At 43.5% G+C, this 24,565-nt stretch overlaps 1 protein-coding gene across 5 annotated transcripts; it reads left to right on the forward strand.

Annotated features, from left to right (window-relative positions):
• Positions 1-344: 344 nt before the first annotated feature.
• LOC6606040 (ephexin-1) lies at positions 345-24,501 on the forward strand. Of its 5 annotated transcripts, none has more exons than XM_032719494.1 (9): positions 345-848; positions 10,809-14,121; positions 15,430-15,533; positions 21,112-21,359; positions 21,422-22,390; positions 22,458-22,647; positions 22,731-23,752; positions 23,822-24,026; positions 24,091-24,501. In XM_032719494.1, the coding sequence occupies exons 2-9, from the start codon at positions 10,937-10,939 to the stop codon at positions 24,252-24,254; spliced, it is 6,087 nt and encodes a 2,028-aa protein (XP_032575385.1). In that variant the 5' UTR covers positions 345-848; positions 10,809-10,936; the 3' UTR covers positions 24,255-24,501. The 5 variants fall into 5 exon arrangements, with proteins under 5 accessions (XP_032575385.1, XP_002030850.2, XP_032575384.1 ...); XM_032719493.1 differs by lacking the exon at positions 345-848 and adding an exon at positions 6,571-6,994; XM_032719495.1 differs by lacking the exons at positions 345-848; positions 10,809-14,121; positions 15,430-15,533 and adding exons at positions 16,823-16,910; positions 20,583-20,960 and having other exon boundaries at positions 24,091-24,254.
• Positions 24,502-24,565: the final 64 nt, after the last annotated feature.

Raw genomic sequence — 24,565 nt, forward strand, 5'->3', positions numbered from 1 at the left:
CGCCAAGAAAGTAAATAAAATCTTGAAAATGGGGACAGTCGCTTACGGCCAAGAGCGTCAGTGCCTGAAAGCTCGGCCCGGATCACCCTGTGCCCGCTCCGATTCTTGGACCAACGAATGTGAGGCCTTCGGGGCGCCTGACCCGACTCCGACCCAGAGCTTCCGAACTCGGCGATCGGTGCTGGTGCTCGGTGGCCCATTGTTATGGGGCTGCTCACTCTCGCACGCTTCGCTCCAGACCCAATACCAATACCAAGCGATCCGGCGGCCGTATCAGTCTGCGTCTCCGGTCTCCAAATCAGTCAGTCTCATTTTCAGTCTCAGTCCAACTATCAACGTCTTACGAGCTCCATTAGCGCGGTTCGGCGCGATTCGATTCGAATCGGTTTGGTTATTATCCATATTCCATACATCACGTCCAGCTGTTATCGAAGCCAAAGAAGCTGAGTAATGTGATTGATCACTGGCAGTGCTGCAACCAGCAATCCGAGTGAAGAAATAATTAGAAATAAAGTAAAAGTGAAAGAGTGGAAAAGTGAAAAAGTGGAAAAATGTGGTCAGCTCCAGCGGCTTCTGCCGCCTGGGAAAGTGTGCGACAAATTCGCCACTCGCCGCAGCATAGATAAAATGATAATGCGCCCCTAGGCTGATTTGTGTATGAAAGCGTGAAAGATAATGCCCCGCTATATATGCCTTACATAACAATTCAATTGGCTTATTAGCATACAAATGAAAAGAGTGAAACAAGCAAGTGGATTGATTTAAAGCGCCAATAATTGAGCACTTCGGATGCAAATTAAAAACTTAGGATTTTACTCATCAACGGGAACAGTAAACGGCCTCAAAATGTAAGTATTCTTGGGCACAAATGAGTGATAAGGCAATTGCACAGCTCGAATAACATGGCCACTGATAATTTCCGGACTTATCTGCAGTTTTCTTGGAAAAACAATAATACACTGCCATAAATGTGCATAAAAGTGGGTACATCACACGATTCGATTTCATGTTTCTACGCCCTTCTTGCCAATTTGCGGCTTTGGTTGCCGTGCAGTTAGAAAGCTGTCAAAAGCAAATAAAGGTCGTTCGCTACTCTCTTTGAAAGTTGTTTATCCGCCGGTTTCGGGGGAGGGGCCGAAAAGTGAAAGACGATTGATTAGCATCGTGATGAATCTGGGTTCTTTGAGTATTCATTACTCACTTCTTCCACTTGGCGCATAGAGCGGAAATAACAAACAATCATATGAGAATGGGACTTTTTTTGTTTTGTTTAAATATTTTATTATTTTGCTAAGTTTTTGTTAACAAAATATATATATTTAGTAGATAAATTATTATTACAGCTAGCTTTGATTTTCGAGTAATGTTCAGTGCGAATTTTATCTCGCTACATTTCTATCAATAGAATCCGTATCTTTTTATTGTGCCGATTTCCGTTTCCGTTCACTTTGGGTACAGCAACTACTATCTTACTCAATAACTACTACCAATTTAGGTTAATTCTTTGTTATAAAAACCAATATTTATTTTGATATCCATCGATCGTTTGTTTATCCCTCACTTACGCACGTTTGTTTAGCCCACAGTCGAGCTTTTGCTTACCTACGAATATCATTGTTGCACTGCCAGTTTCCATTTCATTGCGACTTCAAGAGGTTGCCACCGTTTCAATTGCCACGATTTCTTCCGGCCTCATTACAAGGCAAATACCAGTTTACACACACGCTGGTGACGAGTGTAATTCTGCAATGTCTGCTGGGTTTTATTGAGTCGAGTGGAGTGAAGTGATGTGGAGTTTAGTGGCCTGGTCATGGCTTCCGTTTCGCGTTTGTCGTCGAAGAAGAAATCACCATAATAACTCTGTTAGTTATGCAGTCGGCAAATTATACCCAAAGATTATAGCTCAGCGAGGGGGGCTTTCCCTCCACTTTCCATTTTCATTCACATGATCTCAGGGGGTGACCATCTTGAGATCAGCTTCTTTGCATAACAATTGTCAGATGTCTAAGTACTGGCCGTATAATTAGAGCCCACGCCCACGGCGGCCGCACACGAAATTGTGCTGCGTGGGCGTAATTGTGAATTTGTAGCTCGCAGATACAAATAGATACGCCAGTGCTCGTAATTGTAATTCGTAGGTGCAGCGCACAGGCGCTGACAACCCTGGTCGGAATTAGCCAAAGTCGGTGGGGACTTTTCCCTGCATTCCATTCCAGTCAGCACCGATCCGTGACTCATGGCCCAAATGCGAAGCTGATGCTGGTCAAAATCTGTAGACAGAGCTGCACAAGATTCCCCTTACTCAAGTGGCCACAGGAACACTGCGGAAAATTGCCCATTACTAACATTAATTGTATAATTTACCAATAAATAAAGTTATAAATTCCATCAAAATATATTCAGAACTATTTATTGTATTATTATTATTTGTATATTATAATTATAAATATTTATATGTAGTACTTGCAAAGTATCTGTTAGTGCTTATATCTTTTATATTTGGAATTTATTAATGATTATTTTATGATTCTTAATTCGCTACCTCATAGACCCTCACTTTTTATAAAGACTGTTTCCTTTGCTTTTAGTTTCCTAACTATATGACAATAATAGTATTTTTTAAATGTCACATTAATACAAATATGAAAAAGTTGAATAAAACATTCGATGACATTTTTTGCCAGTGTAGATTTGTCTTTGGGCCAGTTGCTTGGCGAATGCATTCGTCGTACCAGCCATTGAACTTTGTAGCTCGGGCATCAGCAGTTATCGTTGTAAAAAATGCATATAAATATATATATTAAAGTTAAGCAAAACAACAATAGGAGGAACAAACGCGTCATCGGCATCGCTGGCATGCTCGGTGACATTTTCGATGTGAAAACTGCATCGTAAATTATGTTGACTTAATCGATCCTTCGATCGACGATCGAAGCTGCGAATGCCAATGAAGCTGCCAGCTTCAGCTGCAGGTTCTTTTCGTGGCTGGCCATTAATTTTTGGCCCGTGAAATTCCGCTAATTGATATGCGTTCGGCATTTGGCCACAATCGCAGGTCGTGAGACAATCGTTTCACATTCAATATCGTTTTCGTGGCCTGTCAAGCATTCTATGTATATAGTTCATTGCTGCCTAAACTGTGTCACCCCACCATGAGTGGGGGCGATGTTGGAGGTGCTGAAGCAAATACTCGGATGATACCAGAGCCAACGTCAAATCTGGCCTAGAGAGTTCGTTGATCGGGCCAAAACATCGATGAGACATCACCTGTCCATGAACATGAGTTCCAAACTGGTTGGCAGTTAGGAGAAAGAAGTCCCCGAGCAATTCCCATAATGAGATGGAACCGCAAAAGAAGCTTAGCATTAACATATTTCATACAAATTAAAGGAAATGTTTCAACCTTAAGATATTTAAGTTTTTATGGTAGCTTTATTACAAATAAATTCAACGAGCTTTTTCGGTAACACTTTTTACCAATTAAGTTAATAAATAGAAAAGAATTATTGAAAGAATAATTTTGCATGATAAATAGATCGAAAGAGATTGTATTATAGAGAATTAAAGTCATTATCAACCGAACTAATAGGCATTGCTCTATTTCCTTTTCAGTTGCTCTTATTCTTATGACTAACTTCTATTGAATTGTTTCTTCCTTAGTATGTAGTTCATACTGTTCTGAGTTAACATATGTTCCAATCGATTAATCCAATAATTTTAATAGCAAGTAAGAGCAATACCGCTTAAGGCTACCCCAGATTTCCTTGTAAACTGATTCACTGCTCCACACATTTGCTCACTTTCACCTTGAAGTTAATTCTGTACTTTTGCCGATATGGGGACTCTTTGTGTTTAGTGATTAAACACGATTCCAAGCAACCGACCACGACCAGCCAGCACCACCGATCGTACGTGGTTACGATTTAATTCTGGACAAATCACGTTTGGGGGCTGAGATGGGAGCACAAAACTTGAAGACCCCTGCCAAGGCCAACAGAGCCGGCTTTAATCTTCAAATACGTATTTTCGCCATTAGATTTACCATCCGCCTCGCTTTGCAGGGCGGCTGGAATTACAAATGACATGCAGCCGGAGACACTTGATGACAGTTGGAAAGTGCTTTAAATTTACTTTCTGCGCCCAGATTTCATCTCCGATCTGCTCTTTCTCTCGCCGAGCAGTTGTACAATAAATTAAATAGACCAAACAAAAACAAGAAGTTGACGTTTTTCTTACGCTGTAGTTTCGTCAGTCGAAATGGTAACGATAATTAAAGTTTTGCATTACCGCAGCTGCCTGTGATTAATGGGCTTTGTTTCGCATACGCCCCGTTGCCCCACCGTTCAAACCCAACCCAAAACCGCCCCAAAAACAAAAAAAAAAACCAGCTCAAATTAAAACGAAAACGAAATCAGCCGAAGGAAAATCAGCCACTTAATGCAAATTACAGAGACAGATACAAAGATACAGATGCGAAGATACGGCGCGCAACAAGTGTCTGCTGTGGAAATGAAGTTGCCACATGTGGCAACCGTACCAGCGGGTGCTCCAGCCTCATAAACAGCCCCATATCATGATGATCATACCCCTCATAATGACGATGATCCATCCACCCAAGTACAAAGCGGTTGCGCTGACAAGCCCATGTATGGGCGTCGGTTTTTTATTTGCTCGGTTTTCGAAGCAGCTCACCGCTGTTTTTCGCATTGCATTGAATGGAATGGAATGGAAATGGAAATGAAAAGGAAAACGAAAACCAGGTTTGCAGGTCGCTGAGATTTTCGTGCGCGCCGAAACTTTGCGAAATGCTAAAATTCCTTTTAACTTTGTGCCACATCAACAGTGGGTTTCTTAACTCACAAAAATGTAGGAAGCACATGTTAAAAACAGTGGTTAGTATCACTGTTTAAAATCATTTGAGTTTTAAAAAGCAAGCTTTAATTTAAAATACCGAACATGACCTAAAAAATATAAAATAATATAAAATTCAGTTTATATTGCTTCAGACTTTTTTTTTTTTAATTCAAAGAAATATTTCTTTTCAGCATTGAGTTAGCAGCCACTATAGGGTTAATCTGTTACTGCCCGTTAACAGCGACAAATGGTCACCAAAAAAGCAGGCCGTCCCACTCGCACACTCCCCTCGTTACAGCCGTTAAATATTCGATTCGATTTGTTTTGGATCCGGCGCAGCGCTGCTTTTATTTGTATTTTGTTTATTTGCCTTTGTTTACTTTTTTTTGCATTTTCTCTTGTGTTTTTCTGTTTTTGTGGCCGTCTGTTTTCGACAGCGCTGAACTTGGACAAGAACTGGTATTGAATTTCCCAACTCGAACCGGTTTCGTTAACAGCGGCTTAACCGATTCGTGCCGATTGATGGGCAGTGATTGAAGTACATATTTCGGGGTCTCCAAAGCTTGTAGAATCTAAAGAACCCGTTTCCGCTTCCCAGGCGCCCGCAAGAAGTGATTTAGAGTTTGTAGACATGCCAATCGCTGAATTAATGGAGCTGCCAAATCAATTAGATGGGCTGCGACTTAATTAAAATTTGTTTGCCTAATTAAAAGCCAGCACAGTCAGTGTGAACGAACGTGCACAAGCGATTCTTTGTGGCTCCTCCGCCAGAAACTCGAGATCTCCAAGACCAAATCCTCTTTTGTGGGTCGCATGCCAGCGGAGAAATGCAGTTCTCAGTTGGAGAAAAGTCAAAGCAGCAGAAGCGGAAAACGAAACAAATAAAGAAAGAGAAACAGACCCAGAATCAGAACAAAATGCAGCGCCAAAAGCCAATGCACAAGAATGCGAGACGAACGCCACGATCCAAGATCCACGATTCCGAAGCGGAGTTGCAGTTGCACTGCGAGAAAAATATGGTTTTTATGCCCGATATGCCTATCTGTTGATATTTAGATATTTATGTTCACAGCAATTTGATTTGATTGCTTGTGTCTATTCATTGGAATTTCCAGCTTATTCCACATTTTTTGATAAGATATCTCTATTACAACACCTGGCTTCCGCCAGTTAAAATTGCATATTTAGGTTAGAAAATATTGGCTAAACTAGCGGATGAGCTATTTTGATATGAGCACTTGTGTAAGCAATATGTTTCAACCTATAGGCTTTGTTAGCTTATTATAATATTTATTCAAAATGAACCACAAATTTAATTATAAATTATAAGCTTAATGTAATCAACAAAAGCAATAATTTTATTGGTGGTTTTGCCTTTAATTTAGCAAGAAAATGTTTTTTTTAACATTTAAGAAGGTCTAGCATCAGAAGTAAAGATGCATTTTTATCTGGAAAATAGTGCAGAATCATTTTATAATTTTTTCCCGTGCCTCAAGAAGAACGGCAGTTGCAGCAGCAATATCAGAAGCTCATAAGCAGCGACGCGACGCCAATGGCAATCGACAGCAGCCCAGCTCCAAAACCAAAAGTCGCAGCAGCAGCAGCAACAACAGCAAAAGCAGCAGCAGCAGCAGCAGCGTCGACGGCAGCAGCAACGTCGACGGCAGCGGCCACACTCGTCAGTCGGTTTGCGTTCGTCGGTCGGTGGAGACGTTTGGAGTTGCTGGCGTTGCCTCTCTCTGCTCTTCTGGGCACTCCTCTGCGCGTGTTTTTGTGTTCGATTGTGTTTCGGCCGATTCGAGCCATATAAATATAAATATTTTAGATAATGTGCAATAGGGCATAGTGTGCTAAAACGACAGCAGTGCAGTAGCCGATATCGAGTGCAACAAGTTGGTTCATTTTTGGGGCCAGAGTGAAATGAAAGCTGGCAAAAGTGAAACGCCCACAAGAAAATCTGCGTGGTGCTAGTGTGCTCTTGAAAGAATCTAGCCAAACCACTTGGCAAATTCCACATACATACATACATAACAAATTGGTAGAAGCGAAATTTCACCAAGAACAGGCTCCGAATCTCCGATCGCCTGGTTAAAACTTCGATTTCCGTTGGGATTAGACCGAGCCAAAGCGACTCTTAATGGTAATTAAAGCAAATTGGAATGCTACACTTCCTTGTTTAAGTTGTCTAAGTCGAAGACCTTAAGAATTGTACATGGTCTTTATTTGTTTTACTTTATAGCTTGGGAAGAACATAGAATATTTCTGGTCAGTTTAAACTCACAACATTTTTGCCCAATCGTTAGAGAAAAAAGTTTAAATAGTGCTCTATAACTTCAGTATTTCGCAAACTATTTATCTCTGTAATAAACATCTTCGTATTTGACTAGGAATTCAAATGTTTCATCAGGAAATATTATGAATACATTCCAGCAACATTTTGTCGGCACCTCGACTGCAGTTAATTGTTGTCACAGGGTATTAAATGAAATCATATATTAACGCATTCTTTTTGGCCAGTTTCCGTCATGACTTAACTGTTAACTCCATTCGGTCGGTGTGCTTTTCACACATTCGCACACGGGCGAATTGGCCTCCGAACTGACCTCTTCTTCCATGTCATGTCGGATTCCCCGCTTACGGTTTCAGAATTACGGTTAGCCATGTTCCGTGGCCATGTTTCAGTGTTGTTTGGTTCCATTAGCTTCACTTTGCCAATGCTGCACGCTAATTATACGCCTCTGTGCCTTACGCGGTTATAGCCAGACCTAGTCCAAGATTTAGACCCAGTCTAAATCGCAAACTCAACAATCTACAGTCTACAGTCTAGAGTCTGCAGTTGCCGTTCTTTGAGGCGCTGGAGGCAGCCAAGCTTGGAATGCAGTTAATGCTCGTTTGCATGCTGGTTTTTTTTATACTAAAAATAGTCAGTCAAATTTCCCCTGACTTGCCATTCGATAAGCCTTAATGTTCTGACTCACACTGTAATCAGTGGGCGGCAGATAAGCGGTAGTCAGCGCATAAACTGTGTCACTTGTGTGCATCAATTTAGCAAATTTAATTTAACTTAAACTCAACCATAGAGGCACCACAAAGCTTGAATAATGTAAGCATTCAAGGGGCCGCATAAGTGGTAAATAGGAACTACCCTTCGAACATAAGGCAACTATCGACCCATCGGCATTGTTTACCATATAAAGCATACGCAGTGGTGTATTAACGTTTTAGGGGTTGCTCGCAGCTAGCCACCTAGCCAGCTAGCCACACAATTCAGTTGGCTAAGGGCTGCAAGAGCAGTTCGGTGGTTGGATTTTGCCACGGCAACGCGGCCAAAACAAAAACAAAGGGTTCGTTGGTTAGTTAGCTACGAAGCAGTCAACAAAATTCACGCAGTCTAAGGTCCTTTTCGTCCAGTGATGATGTAAAGTGGTCAAGCATTTAAATAACTCGATTGTGCAACCGAACAGTAAGCCCAGAATTATCCCACATATATTCAACACCTTTTTTGGCCGTCTTCAGCATCACTAAATCATGGCCAAGACAGTTCATTAGCTCTGAAACAAAAAGGTAAAAAACAAAAAGCGAGTAGCCAAAGGGAAAAGTAAACTTTCACATTTCTAATGGCGGCAGGTTTTGTTTTTTTTTCTCTATGCAAAATGGCAATAAATTTAATTTGATTTAATTTCTCGAAATTAAAATATTTCTATCCCATTTCATTTGTTATCTTCTTCCGCATTCGCATGTAAGAGCCGAGATTAGTTGTTAAGCTGCGTGTCTAATCGCTGGATTCTTGGCTCGAAGTCATCTGGGCATTATCACTTTCACCCCAACTGTCAATACCTATGGTTTCCCATCGGGAAAATCTTTCTGCCGCCCTCAAAAATTATGAACCGTTCGTTGTGATAGGGCTAACAAAAAGAAATCAAACAAAACGCTGCATCCGTTGAAAGCGATTTGCATACCTATAGATATATACGGCATTTACCATATGCTATATCTTCATAATAAATGAATGGCAGGTGCAGCTGCAGCTTAGCCTAAAAAACTGCAGCTCATCAAGTTTCTTTTTTATTATTCCGTCTTTTCTTCTGCTCAAGATGAGGTTGATTTTTATATTGTCGAGTTGTCTCGCTGTCAATTGTTTACATTTTCCATTTCGGTTTCATGCTGCTTAATATGCGAAACACTTTTATTGACCAGGCCAAAAAGCTGTTGACCGCCTCACAGCTTGATCGGCCTTAGTGGAGTCGTCCACTCTATATAAAAGGCATTGGAATTATCATTCTGCGGCGGCTGAGCAGAAAGCAAAAAGATTTATGGTTGGTTTCAGATTCTAAGCTAATTGAGAAGTGTGTTTGGCATGATTTAAATATTCAAAATGCCAGATAATAGGTGAAAGCTTTGTTCTAAGTTAATTCCTCAATAAAAAAGAATTTTGCTGTCAGTCAAGTAAACATTAGTTTTCATAGTAAACATTTAAAAAGTAGTATTGCAAGTGGTTTCATCCTATAAGGAAGAAAGAAAGCTATTAAATTCACAACTATTAGATAACACATTTTACATAAAATATGTCATTATTTTTATAACTTTCAAATATGCGAAGCTACCAACAAGCAGCAAGCTGGCAATGGTTCGCCTGGATATCCCCATTTTGGGGGCCGGTTTGCTTTCCGCCTTGCAATTGACAAATAATCGCCAATAAAATTCCATTTCGTATAAACAAGACATTATATGTAAACAACACACTTTTGGCCAGCAGTTTCCTCTGTTCCGCTGGCAATACGAAAACATATGTATTGTCGGCCAAAGACGTTTGCGTAATCAGCAGCTTTAGCTCTTTTATTTACATTGGTCGTGCGTGTGTGCTTGGCTCGTATATAATATTTTGTTTAAAAACCTTTTTGCAATGGCAAATAAAAATTTATTTTGCTATTCTCGCCGCGTGCTAGGCAATGTGACGACTAGAGAAACATATGGATATAACGCTTAAAAAAACAGCAGACAAGTATAAAAAGTGAGTAGGCAAAAGAAGGCAGAAGAAGACCGCAGATGAAAACGGCTAACGAACGTACCGAAAGCAGCTTAAAGGCAATTTTACGATGCCGCATGTGAGGCAGAAGAAATTGTTTCGACTTTATGTAATCGCTCATTATAATTGGCATTTGTGTGTGACAAAAAACAACACGTGAACGCGGGGGGCGGTGGGCGGTGGTGGGCGACTGGAGCTGTGGGGCGGTAAACAATTGTCAGGTGCGAAGAGGAGTTGAGACAGTATTGTGGCCTGGCTTTTTGTGCAATGCTATATATATCAAGCATACGCAATGTGTACACCGCACTGATTTCTCGCTTGCCCAAGTTTCGGTTTCTTTCGGCTTCCTTGAAAATTGTATAGAAATAATGTCAATTCAACATTTCGTCAGGTAATATGAGTCAAAACTCAAAAAAGAGGCTTAAAATGCTTTAGCAGATTACACGATTTTGTCACCGACTTGGGTGCTACCCACAGTATTTTTAACAATGAAAAGAACCTGTGTTTTGATTGGTAATATTAAAACAATCGTCTTTGGGTTGCACGGAAAATGTTTTATTGATGTTTTAAACTAATTCCTATAGACCTTCTTTCCATGACGTTTATTTATTTAGTTTGATTTTTAGCTTAGACCATAAAACAGCAATTTTATTTTAGTAACTTCTTGTTTTTACTCTGATGTAAGAGATATAGAGTTTGATGGTTTTTGCGTTGTTTTTGGTTGTTTAAGAAATAATAATATTCTAATTTACCTATACTAAAGGCCATGTTTAAAATCGGGAACACGTTGACAAACCAGCTTATCATCACCCATAATTACTGCAATCGGGCACGCCTTCAAATATAATGGCTGGCACCCAATTTGCATTTGCATGAACAAGATTTTCACGAGCTTTCTCTTCAACTCTCTGTTTTTTTTGTGTTCCAGGCCCGGAGGCAACAGCAACATTATCATCAGCGGCAGCAGCATCTGCAGCAGCAACAACTTGGCCGGCTGCTTCTTGGATAGCCGAGAACGTGATCGCTTTCTGGCCAAGATCGGAGCAAGTCAGCGCCATGGCGATGTCACCTGTCTTGGATGCGGCTGCCAAAGCCGCTGGCCGTGATCTCAATGGCAATGCAGCAAGTGCAACAGCAGCATCAACAGCAACACCAACACCAACTGCAGCAGCAGCAGCAGCAACCACACCGCGCAAAACGAAAAAGACAATTATCAATTGGCTGGTGAATAGTGACAGTGAGAACAACAATCGGCCGACGTGCGATAAAGCCGGCAAAGATAATCCAAATCCGAATCAAAATCCGAATAGCCAAGCAAATCCGAATGAAAACTGCATCTGTGAGTCGCGGGCATTTCGCGATTTCCGTGGCGTGCAAACCTTGCGATTGTTGTGGAGCAGGCGCATCAAAAGTGCCAGCGAGGATCAATGTCACTCCCCAGTCCACTGCCACACCTCCTCCTCCTCCTCGCTGGGCACATTAAAAAAGTTAAATAAAAGCGTTAGCTGTCTGGTTAACGCCTTTAATAACTCGCGTGATTGCGCCACGCCGGAAAAAACGCTGGCAAAACGCGCGGCCAGTTTGCACAATTTGCAGGATTCGCAGGCGAAGAATAAGCAATTGCATAGGGAAAAAGATAACTTCTACAAGTACAAAAACGCCGAGCAGGCCAAAATGCAGGCCAAGTTAAGAAGCAGCGCCGACGAGGCGATTTTAAACGCCAGCGAAACGCGCGCGAAACGTGACGACAGCGGTGGTTTACCTGAAGTCAAATCGTATAATTTGAACACCTTATCAGCCGCAGATAAGGTTGCAAAAGTGGCGAAGGGGGAAGCTAAGACGCAGAGGAGGGTGGAGGAGCCGGTGGGAGAGGCGGAGGTGGAGGTGGAGGTGGAGGTGGAGCTCCGAGCCAAACGGGAGCGCAATCGCCTTCAGGGTCTCAGTCTCAGCGCGGCGAGCGCCCAAAGTGGGGGCAGCAGCGAATCGCTTCAAACCACCACTACCACCTCCTCCACGCCCACCCACAGCAGCGTGACGTCATCGACGGGTCGGTCGGGCGGACGTCGCAAGTATAGCTTTAAAACCCATGCCGGCAAGTCATATCATCAGCACCATCATCCGTCGCGCAGAACTAGCAACATGGATTCCTCAAGTGGTGGTATTAGTATGGTGGCCAAACTTACCCATCAGTTCAACGAGATTATCCAAAAGGATGCAAAACTACTGGAGCAGGTCAAGCGGAACAATGGCGTTTGGATATCCCGGGGCACCCATGTCTACAAGATCGTGGAGAAACCAGCGTCAGAGGGAAAGGGATTACCTAACGCCGAGGTAAATCGCATCTCGACCGTTCAGCGAAATATCAAAAAGTTCGAGAGGCTGGAGAAGCCGAGTGTGCCCTTGAAGAGTGAACAGCTGATGCGGAAACATCTCGAACTGATGAGGGGCAGTAGTCTTCCGCGGGGTCCGCGAATCAAAAGGAATCTCAAGCTACCACCGGGTAGTGTGGGCATTCCAGAACTGGCGATAGTCAGCGAGGAATTGAAGACTCCTACTTCCGAAGAGCAAGCTAAGCAACCAAAGTCAGTCCAAAATGAATCACTGCCCAATCATCCCGAAGAACTGAATCAGTCGAATGACAGACCCAGTGATGAGTTGGCTGTAATTTTGGGGGAGGAAGGCGCCGAGGAGGAGCTGCGTCAGAAGCAGCGGAAGCACAAGTATGCCTCTATATACGAGAAACTCCGATTCACCTTCGCGAAAGGTAGAAAATCAGCGAGTCCCTCACCCACGAAGGGCCAAATCCGGGAGGAAGTAGCCATAGATGAAGAGCCCGTCAAGGAAAACACATCCGAAGATATGGTTACTCGGAAAGAAGATTTCACATTGGAACTTCCCAAAGAGGTAATACCTAGCGCAGAAGACCTAGAAGATTCCTCACACGCCCTGCTTATATCCCCGTGCTTTGAAGCCGATGCCAAAATCCTGGACGCCCTTGAGGCAGTGGATCAAAAGTTAAAGGTGCTCAACCCCCTCAACGATGTGACCACCGCAGACGGAGAGCGGGAGCTCCTCCTGGCCGCCAACGATGACTTCGAGCAGCGCATCCTGCCCAATAGCTCCTTTGTTTACCAGGCGGCCAACAAGCAGTACTCGAATAACCAAATTCTGCTGAACCAGGCTGTCAATGTTACCCTAGTGAATGCCATCGAGGGTGAGCAGATGATTATGGAGCAGAAGCAACTGATGAAGGTCAGAGATTTGGAACTCCCGGAGAAGGGCGAAGATCAACCCCTTAAGACAGCGGAAAAATCGCTAGAGAAGAACGAAACCCTGGAGCCCGAATCCCTCTACGAACCCATCACACCTGTTATGGATGAAACCAAGACTAAAGCCCAGACATCCAGCCTCTTTAAAATATACACCAAGAAATCAGAGATTGTGGAGGACATATACCAAACGGTTGAGGAGGCATCCACTGTCGAGGTGAAGACGAATAATTGGCTGGAGGGCTACGAATCAATAGCTGGATCCCAGGAGGCACGTCCCTTGACGTACGATGGCTACGAGTCCTTCGCCCCGGAAGAGGTGGTAACTACACTCACTACTCCATCAGCCACTGGCACATTGGGCCGGAATACCCGCGATGAGTTGCCGGAACTGCCGAAGCCCAAGAGAGTACTCAACAAATCACCCATTCCCATGCGACCAGCACCTCCAAACCCAGAAGCCAAAGAGTCGGAAGAGGATGATAATATATACGACACCATCAAGGGCTGCTACGATTCCATGCACTGCAAGGCAACCTCCCACTCGTCCAGTGGAGAAGCCACACTCACCACGGACACCATTTCCCTGAGTTCCAACTGCTACGAGAGTATCTCCCACATCCGGAGAAGCCGAGTGGCAACTACTCAGAATCATGGCCAGGGTTCGGCGGGCAGTTGCATCCAACTCTCGAGCAGCGGCTCCACATTGACCATCTCCTCGGATCACAAGACCAACAGCCTCTATGAATCCTCTCTGGCGGCCGCCGGATGCGTGGTCTACGGAAGTGCCAGTGTGGGATGCAGGTCGTCCTTGGGCAGTAGTGCCGGAAGCAGGGACAGCGGAAAGCCCGGCGATAAGAGATCCTCCATAGCCGGCTCCAGTGACAACAGCGATGCCTGGGTGGACATTTCGGATGGGGAGATTGGCCACACGACGATGGAGGCGACCACCAACGAGGCCCAGTTCATTGTGTAAGTATATATATATATCTCACATTGAATGTGCTTATCTTTTAATACAAAAGGAGATAATTAAAAAAATAAGTAAGGAAAGTGTAGATAAATGAGAAATGAGATTGGAATTTTGTTTATAAAAACAAAATAATTAAGTAATGCGTTATTTTTTCAGTGAACTTTTTTCATTTAACTTAAAGTATATAAATATTGTTCACCGTTTCATGAGTCTGTAGGGTCTGTATGAGTCTGTACACATATTGCAAACCGCAATGTTATTGTTATTTATTCACTGCTCGCAAAACCGATTGCGAGTGAAAAACGATTGGAATTGCAATCTTCCTACAGCTGGGCTCTATATAAATTCTGCGTAGGTTGCTTATCAGTTTGTTTGGGTTGGCTTATCTAATCAGTTGATAAAGGACAGGATACCGCAGGGGTTTTTATCGTCTGAAATTTTGCTTGCCGCCAATGAATGGTGCATAATGGTGCAACATATACATATAATAATCATTCATTTCGATGTAGTGGTTGACCCCAAAACTGTACTAAGAAGCAGGTCAAGGTAATTTTGGCTTTGATATACAAATTTTATAAGGTAGCAGGATTAAATTCAAAAGATTTGCGCAAACGAAACTAATATATTATTAAGATGAATGTTCATATTTGGTCACTGTAATACTTTTGCACATACTTAATCTTATTTAGGAGTAAACAACTGCCACAGATTTTTCAATTACGTAATGATAGCAAAATAAATGACGTTTATGTTTTTCTGCACACGCTTGCTATAGCTTATCTAAGTTGTTCAACAATAAGAAACAATGCACACAAAGAAACAATTTAAAACAGTTGTGGACTACAATAGGCTCTTAACGATCTTTTAATAGTTCTTCTGATCAACTGATAATTACCACCCCCAGAACTTTTTGTTAGCACTTAATTAGCACAAAGTCATGCTGTGCTCCATTTGATTGTTTCGACATTTGCCGTCTGATTGAAAGTATTCACAGTCCCCACTATTTAGCGGCCCCTATCAATTAGAGCGCTGACCTACAATTTCTCTGTTATCAGCTGATAAGATTGGCGGGCCTATTGAGGGAATCTCTAGAAATGCTGAGAGCCCAAAATCAATACAACTACTTAAGACTGTCAATTGTTACAACTAACCAGAGTAGATCAGTTGTCTGGAATTAGTTTGATCGATCGGCTGGTTAATTATGAAGTACTTAGCAATTCCCATTTTTAGTCAATTAAATTACTTAAATTGCTGTATTACTTTTGATTTTGTTTTTAATATCTCTTGTTGCACTTCCTCGTTTTCAGTGTAAGGGAAAGGTTTAAGCCACATCGCACCCGGAGTCCAGATTGGTCGAAACGCATCAGAGACAAAAGACTGCAACAGAAGAAGGCGATAAGCTGCATAGAGGGTGAGTAAGAAAATAAGTTAAGAACGGACATATATATGTACATATGTATTTAAGTATGTTTTCAAGACCTAAGAATGTGCTCACTGTAGATTGGAAATAAATGGTTTGCTACTTTGGCTGACCAAAGTTGCATTGGACATTTATATTAAAATTAAAACTGTATTCCTAAAGTTATACATTTTTTAATAACTTTCAGCAAATTTCTTCTAATTAAAATAATGTTTTCATTCAATATGAAACTTTTCATATAAAGTGAAAAAAACGTTTTATATTGATTAAATTTATATTTAATAAGACTCGATTTTTTTCGTAATAGCGCGGACTCCCCTTCATTGGAGCTTTTTATGAAAGCCATGTATTCGACATGCGTAAGCTTTGATCGCGGGTTCGTGTCCGCGCTAAACGTCACCATCCACAATTGGCATCCACAGCTGTAAAATGTCAGCGCTTCAAACCAATAATTATCAACGGTTTAATTAGACCAAGTTGAGGCCACTTATTCATTTTGCCTTTGATGAATATGCATAATTGGCTGTGCTCCACTCAAAAGTTTGCCCCAAGCGGCGGCTGGGCTCCTCGAAGGCAAATACCAAATGTGAAGCGGAACCCGAATCGTTAACGAGTCAAGCAGCTAACAGAGCGGATAATTAAGCCACCTTTTTACAAATGAGAGTGAGAGTGGAAAAAAATGGGCGACAGGTTCCACAATAACTACACACCGCTAAAAATGTTCATGAATCCCAAAAAGGGTAAAACTTTAAAAAGAAACAAGCAAAGTCTGTACCAGCATTGCCTTATACTTCAGAAAAAAAAGATTAACATGTCGGATACGTAATATTTTTAAAATTTATTTTACAATCCACAGCTATTTTAACAAGTACTTAGAAAGCAATCTGAAGAAATATAACTAAAAGAAATAATATGTTCCAATTAACGAAAAATAAAATGATTATCGTGGCTAAGATATTTAAAATACATTTATATTGCCTATTAATAGTAGTAAAAGCATAAGTTAAAAACTTTAAAATCCATTTATATTGCCCATCAAAATAGCAGTCGTGTTTAATTTCTAAACACTCAACAACATAGGTAACTATTTATTCATCTTCGCATCCACTTAAAGATTCTTCTTTCTAAATACCAATAGTAATATGCCCACATTGTTGCGCGCAGTGCACAATGCCCATAAAGTGGACGCAGTGTGCAGTTACTGCTGCTCCGTGAGTGGGAATGGGATGGGGATGTTGGGGCAGCAGTGAGGTGCTGCTGCTCTCCACTGGCAGCTGGGCCTCTCATTCGTGCCAACGCGCTCAACTGCGACGGTCCGCTGAACAAAACGGTCTGCGGAAAAAACGCGAAAGAATTCGTGTGATAAATGTGAATACCAGTGGGATAATAATGTCAACCAGTGACAATAAAACCATCAAATAAATCAATTCGTGAAGTGCACATCATTCTAGGAAATCTCTCAGAGAGTTTGGAAAAATTTCAGAGAGATAGAGAGAGAAAAGAGCTAAGTGCATTTTTGCACTACAAGTTTTTTGTTGTAATATTTGTGTGTGTGTGTGTGGTGTTGCTGCTTTTGGAGACGTCACGAACTGAAACCGACTGTTGTGCTCGCCCTTACACCACCCCTCCCCGATCAACCATAAAAACATTATTTTGTTGTTTTTGTGGCCATTATTTGTTGCTGCCTTTGCGGGCGATGACGAAATTGTTTAGCGAAAACGAAAACCAGTCTAGATATATAAAACTCAAGCCAGCGCCAGCCCAAGCAACCTTGAAGAAGTCTTAAAGAAACACAAAGCGAAACATGGGGAAAATATACGGGGAGATAGCCGTTCGGCAAACTCAATTTGCCAAAGGAATCGCAATTCACCAAACACGGCGATGACTTTTGCATTAAAAGACGAGTCATAATGAGTCCAACTATTGCAAAAAGGCGGTGTGCAATGTGCAATGCGAACTAGAGTGCGAATTTAAGCTCGCAAACCAGTGAACATGGTCGTGTACAGAGGCAAAAACAAAAGCAAGATCGAAGTTTCCTTGAAGTTAGCAATTTTTCACTAAAAATATGTTTACATCACTGCTTGAGATTAAATGGATCATAATAAAATATTTCAAAGAGGTTCATTACTGGGTTGAAATGCTTAACATTAACATTAATCATATTTCTATTAAGGAATTTATTAGAGTTATATGCCTGTGTTAGCAACTTTTTTGTGGCGTTCAAAACTTCTGCCAAAATTCCCTCAGTTTTGCACATACATAATCCCACAAAAAGGCTTTGCGTAAAAATGCGATAATCTCTCTAAGCGCTTCCCCTGTCGCCCGCCAAAAAAGGGGGTTCAGCGAACGCAGCTCCACTTGGCAATTGGAAAATATCTGGTAATAGTTTCATGTTTCATGGGTGAAACCGAGACCCGCAAACCGGCAGTGCGCCCAAGCTCAAATCCGCTAAATGGAAATTCTCAGCTTAACTTTTAACTTTTACCCGAAGCACGTTCAACTTTGCCTCGTTACCGCTGACACGCAACGCCCGCAGCGAAAGTGTCGTGGAAATTCCGAACCAAAGTCACAGTCGCTTGGGGCTCAAAAAAAAAATGTGTATAAATTTATGAGCTTGCCGCATGCAGGAAAATGCATCCCAAGTGAAGATTTCCGAATGAATGCACCTCTTCAATTGGATGACTCGTCGTTGTAGTAGTAACTGGAATTTAACAAGAATGATTAGGCTCTTCAGACGTATAATTACACTGAGGAAATGTAAATGCATGTTGTGCCTATTTCAGTATTAATTTTGATGACTAGGTGAGAGTGCATTTTCAACACTTGAAATAGGAAAAATTCAACAATTTATCAAATGTTGCTTTATTTTTAGAGCGAATCAACTCAGCTCTCTCAAAAAAAGAAAATACATACTAGAATGTGTGTGAATATTCACATTGCAGATTGCTTGAATTATCCATTTAAAATAATGTAATAAACTACATTGCTAAATATAAAATACTGCTATATCATGGCATTAGTAAAAATAATGACCAAAAAAGCAGTAAAATTATGTGGAAATCTTTAAAAACTAACCAGACTTTGAAGAAGAATGGCCACTTAAATGGAGTCATTTACGGCATGAAGCAATCCAAAAATATCTGTAAAAACAATTTTCCTACACTGATCGTCGTTCCTATCAGCCATTATCCGTTTCCTACGTGACCAAGAGCCGAGTGGAAGACAATGACATCGATTGGCACTTAATAATCTTAACCTTAATGCGTCAGGGGATCAATCAACCGTTCGATCCGTTGATCAACTGGATTTTTGCCAGCTGCATAGCAGTGTTAATTGTTAATTGTTAATTGTTTATGCGTGAAGAGCGGATAGAAACAACAGCAACCAGAGATCGTCAAACTGCCGGCCTTGCACTTGCTGCATTCCAATAAACAAAAGATCATCTTCGTCTGCATCAAATGTACATATATGTACATATGTACATTACATATGTGGCAAAGACGGTGCAATCGTATGTATCGCATGGCCAGACCATCTTTTTCTCCGGTTTCTTTGTTTAAGTCTCACGCTAAGGCGATGGGGCGACTAATGAAATAAACCATTTCCGTATTGGCATTGTTGCGGTACGATATGAACATTCACTTTACACGCACCAACAAATGCCTAAATTCGCACAATTTCGCCAGGGCATACACACTTGAATCCGTGAGCCAAACCCATAACTGGAAACCGGTAACTGCGGCCTCATGGTGGCCAGAATCTCGGCGCGCAGCTCCTTGTTTTCGGGCCAGAACCCCATATTTCCATCTGCCCACGCGCAACAAGTGTCGCCGCCAAAAGTATCTCGTTTCGTTCAAGATATGGTCCCGTAAATGAACACAGCTGCGGCCAAAGGTTTTATTTTATATTTTATTTCTTGAAAATATTCCAAAGGAAATATATGCCGATGCTTGAAATCGTTGTAAAATATATTCAAAGTATTTAAAAAGCATCTAATTTTTATGAACCAACTAACTTTTGGTGCTATCTTGCTGACCGCGCTTGTGGCTATATGTTCGCAAGCCGCATATCTGTGTAAACTCATATCCATGTTCAGCGCAAAGAGCTCGGATCGCTGCCTGGTTTTACTGACGCTCTCGAACCGGTTGGCATTCGCTGCGCTTGCCTGCCCCTTTGTCTACGTATGTACTAAACTACGTATACGTAATATGCGAGCAGATAGCATCTGGTCTAAACACTTTGTGCTCGAAACCAGCTAGAATTTTCTAACTTCACACATGGGTTAACTGCGAAGTCGGTGTGTAGCCGCGTGAATAAGTGCTTTGAATTTAGTTTGAAAATTGGCAAATTCGAGTTTTTAGAGTATTTGAGGTACGGCACCTGCCACATCATGGTGTTTGATTTTTCAGCTATGTCTGTTTATCACTCGACATTGTATCCCCAGCGACTGTCTGCATTCAACCATGATTCCATTGTAATTTGCGCTATTTTGCATGCCCTGGCTTTGGCTTTGGGTGTCTGCTTTTATTTTAGTTCGCTTTAGTTTAGTATAGACATCGCTACGTACTAGTTTGCATACCATTGGCTCCATATGGCCAGCAGCTGGATTGTTGTGACACTTGAAAAGTCGGTTTAATTAACATATCGGACAGTGGGCTGAATTGGTCAATCAAAAAGGGCAGACAATTGCTGCAGCAGCTTTAATTGCTTTCAATTGAGTGCAACTTGCTAAGAATACAGTTCAGAAAACCAGAGTTGAAGCTCCACACACTCAACAAAAAGGAGATCAAACTTCTTTTAATAGGTTCTAAAATAAAATTTAAAAATAAATTCAAACGAAGAAAGGTTGATCATAATTTAGAGCAGCTGAAGTACTAATCAGACGATTTCCCCAATGAATTTACAAAGTTGTCATTAAATAATGGTTATATTAAAATTAGAATTTTTTTTTTGGTGGAAATCATTTGAAGTCGCAGAAAATCAATAGTTCTTGAGTACAGCAGTTTGTTCAATTAAGCGAATCACTGAATCCGTTGACAGGCTTCTGACCCCAAAGATGTGACAAGATGTCGGCGTTGAATCGCAGCAATGGCCAGCGCCTCAGCTGCTCCGGCAGTCTGAGCAGCAGCGGCCATCCCGTCGATCCGGTGACCTTGCCCCGGAAACGGCGACCTCGAGCTCGTGGCGAGGTCGGGGTCACCTGTCAGGGAAGCAGCACCGTCTATCTCAACGGACCCGTGTCCGCCGAACCCATTCGACCCGCTCCCGAACCCATTTATCAAAACGAGGCGGCGGCCATTAGCCAGCGCTCCAGTTACAGCCACCAACGAGCCCAACTACTGACCTCCATGCGAGTGACCATCGCGGAGGGGGCTGAAAATACCGCAAAGGTCACCATGGCAGTGAGCACATTCGTAGGTTCGTCCTGGTTTCATAAATAGATTATAACAAAATAGTCTAAGAATTGGATAATTGGTGAAAATCAAGCAGAAACTTTCAGCAAATTCATGTTAATATATTTAGAAGTCCTGAAACAGAACTAACTGCTATCCATTCTGCAACCTTTCAGATGACTCAGACCACTACTACGAGACCCTGTCGCCACTCGGAAACAAACGCCATTCAACACAGCTGGTGCGGCAGAGCCAGGATGGAAATCGGAGCGGAGGGGTGCGTTCCTCGCACCGCCGGAGCAAGAACCACTCGGCATCCGCACACACATTGGGCGAGCACGTGGTCATCTCGGATGATTACGACTCCTTTGAGACGGACAGCGATGATCACGGCGATGGTGAACCCGACCTGCGGCTAAAAAACGTAAGTAGCTGAACTATACTTGATAGATTCACCATGATAACTCTGCGGAAATCCTATTTCAGCACAATGACAGCGGCGTGGACATGTGCAACCATCTCCTGCCAAAGCCACCTCCTCCGCAGAACCAGGTATATGAGTTCGTGCGCAAATTCAAGGACTTCATATCCAGCAAGAAATCTCCCAAGGGAAGTCAGCAAAAGCTGTACGAGAATACCCCGGCCTCCACGCTATTCTACGTGGAGTCCAGCAAACGAACGGAGGACGTTTACGAAAACATTGAATACGGACCAGAGCGGAATCCAGCTCCCGGAACCAAGGGCCACCACGAGCAGGCTCCGGTTCTGAGGGCCAAACAGAAAAACGGCAAGAGCCTTCGCTCCCGTCTTCGTAAAAGTCTGGTCGGCTCTAGCTTCGATACCAAGCAGCTCTCCTCGCTGGCACCTACACGAAGCACCTTCTACGTGGAGGACCCCGAGGGATCATTGCCAGCTTTGCCATTAGAGCCAGAGATCCACGGTTCCGGAGAACTGGACTCGGGCTTCTCGGACAAGAATTGCACACCCTTGCCAGAGGCACAGAAATTCTCAACGGTTGCCCGCAAGGCCAAGAAGGAGGCGAAGGCCAACAGGCGTCGCACCACCATTGGTCTGCGACCGCACGATCCGCCGCCGCCTCCACCGCCAATGACCGGCAGCAAATCTCCCTCGGACCCGGAGCGTGACCTGGATGCTGAGCAGACTACTTCCTGGTACGCCGAGTGCGGCGTCTTTAAGCAGGCCACCAATGGTGCTGTGTCCCCGAGGGGCGATGAACCCGTCACACCCACGCCTAGTGGTCACGGAGGCGTTAGTTCGTGGTACGCGGAATCGGGTCTCTACCAAACCAGCGGCGTATCAGTGGCCAGCTCCAGCGGCAGCTCCGGCGTGTCCACCGGCAATGAGGCGGGCCTGGGCGACGAGTTGTCCTCGGAGCCACATAGTCTGTTCTCCAATGAACCTCTATACCAGATGTATAGCGCAGCCAAGCTGGAGGTAAGTGAATCCTTCCCATTACCTATTTTAATCAACATTCACTTACGATAATTTTTATCCATTTTAGTCGATCACTCGCGACCTGGAGGCGCATGGATCCTCAGATGGCTACGAGGAGATTGGCCAGCAAGCTAAGGCGAAGCCCGAGCCACTGGTTAAGCCAAGACCCACTGCCCTGCAGTTGGTGGAGCCCAAGAACGGTCCTTCTCGCACCCTGTGGAGCGAAATTCCCGAAGTCATACACTCTTGCAAACTGCGTAAGTAAATAGCTTCATTTTAACCGGATGAAAGCGGCTTAGGATATATACAATCAACTTATTCCTCCACGAATTCGTTACAGCCACTTTGACCAGTCGGGAGCGCAGTCTGCAGGAGGCCAAGTTCGAGATCATCACCTCAGAGGCCAGTTACCTAAAGTCGCTTAACCTGCTGCGCCGTCACTTCATGAATCACAACGCATTCTTGGACTCATCCGTGTTGAGTGCCAAGGACCGGAAAGCACTGTTCTCCTACATTGTGCCCGTGCACGAATGCTCAGAGCGATTGCTCACGGAACTGGAGGCCTGCTGGCAGGACAACATCATGCTGCTGGGACTGAGTCGCTGCATCTACGAGATCGCCGAGCGGCACTTCCATGTTTACGTGGCCTTCTGTGAGCATCAGGGCAGAATGGATAGAACTCTGCGCCGCCTTAAAGAGTCCAAAGAATCTCTGGCCTTCCAGCAGCACCTGGAGCGGCTGGAGGCGAGTCCCAGCTGCTGCGGTCTCAATCTGCACTCCTTCCTGATGCTGCCCATGCAAAGGATCACCCGCCTGCCGCTCCTGATCGATGCAGTGTTTAGCAAGGAGTCACCGCTGAATCGCGAGGAATACGAGAGCTGGAAGTTGACGCTCGCTCTCGTCCAGAAGGTAGTGGGTCAGTGCAATGAGGCGGCCAACCGCTGGGAGCAGGCATTTGAGCTGGAGCGGATTGCGCGCCAGCTGGAGTTTCCCTCCCATGTGCGAGCGCTGGCCATAGCACCGGTGGGAGTGCCGAGGGCGGGAGCCAAGCCGCGTTTCCTGGTAAAACGAGGCGAGTTGACGCATCTGCTGTGGCGTGGCGAGGATGCCAAATTGACCTTCGGCAAGCGCCTGACGAAGATCAGCATATACGCCTTCCTCTTTTCGGATCTTCTGTTGCTCTGCAAGCGTCGTGGTGAATCCTGCTTCAGTGTTTTCGACTATTGCCCCCGGAGCATGCTCACCCTCGCCGCCGGCGATTCGCTGCCCCAACTTCCAACCAAGGACCTGAAGGACCAAGCCGGCAAGAACCTCATTCTGATGACGCTGCTCGAGAACTGCGACCGCAAGACCGTCGAGCTGGTGTGTTAACTTACTCTTTAAACCCAATTTTCTTTGCTAAGATAAGTGCTAACTATGTGTTCCCTGCAGTTGCTGTCTTGCCCCTCGGTGTCCGACCAGCAGCGCTGGCTGCAGGCCATGAGACCGCCCGAGGCGGAGACGCCCGGCGAGAAGCTCTACGAGTCCTGGGACTGTCCTCAGGTGGTGGCTAAGCACAGCTATGAGTCCGACGAGCCAGACGTTCTTCAACTGGAACTGGGCGACGTCGTCAATGTTTCCCGCAAACTGCCCGACGGTGAGTGACTGTAGATCTGTGATAAAATGAAAAGCAAACCTAATACTTTGAATCCTCCATATAGGCTGGTACCAGGGCGAAAGGATACGAGATGGAGCCGTAGGTTGGTTCCCTGGAAGCTACACCGAGGAACTGAATTCAGCCCATGTCCGAGCGCGGAATCTGAAGCAGCGGCACCGTTTGCTCACCTTTACTGCCACTTACCTAGAGTCCCAAAAGAGCAAGTGAAAACGGGGATAACACTAAATAGCAACGTCAACTCCATAGTCCGCAACCAACTCTAAGTGAATTACCAATAGCCGAACACTTTAGGAAATGTGATAATTATTTAAATCGATGTTAGTATTGATTAATCGAAAGTCTTAAAATAATTTTCCCTACCAAGTAAGCAATAGAGAGTACGTACTTCAATTTAATTATAACCGTTTAGTGGTAAATAAATAAACAAGCGAAATTTATGAAAACAATTATCATATATGTACTGTTGCATTGATTCCCTGGTACTCCTTGAAATTTTATTTATTTAATAAATAATAAAG

Source organism: Drosophila sechellia, chromosome 3L (genome assembly GCF_004382195.2).
Source record: "Drosophila sechellia strain sech25 chromosome 3L, ASM438219v1, whole genome shotgun sequence".
NCBI classification, from domain to species: domain Eukaryota; kingdom Metazoa; phylum Arthropoda; class Insecta; order Diptera; family Drosophilidae; genus Drosophila; species Drosophila sechellia.

What these genes read in the sequence shown, in the direction of transcription:
- LOC6606040 (XM_032719494.1), top strand. Translation starts at nt 10,937, where the DNA reads ATGGCGATGTCACCTGTCTTGGATGCGGCTGCCAAAGCCGCTGGCCGT. An exon ending in AACGAGGCCCAGTTCATTGT is followed by an intron (nt 14,122 to 15,429) that starts GTAAGTATATAT and finishes CCTCGTTTTCAG; the next exon opens with TGTAAGGGAAAGGTTTAAGC. An exon ending in ATAGCGCAGCCAAGCTGGAG is followed by an intron (nt 22,391 to 22,457) that starts GTAAGTGAATCC and finishes TATCCATTTTAG; the next exon opens with TCGATCACTCGCGACCTGGA.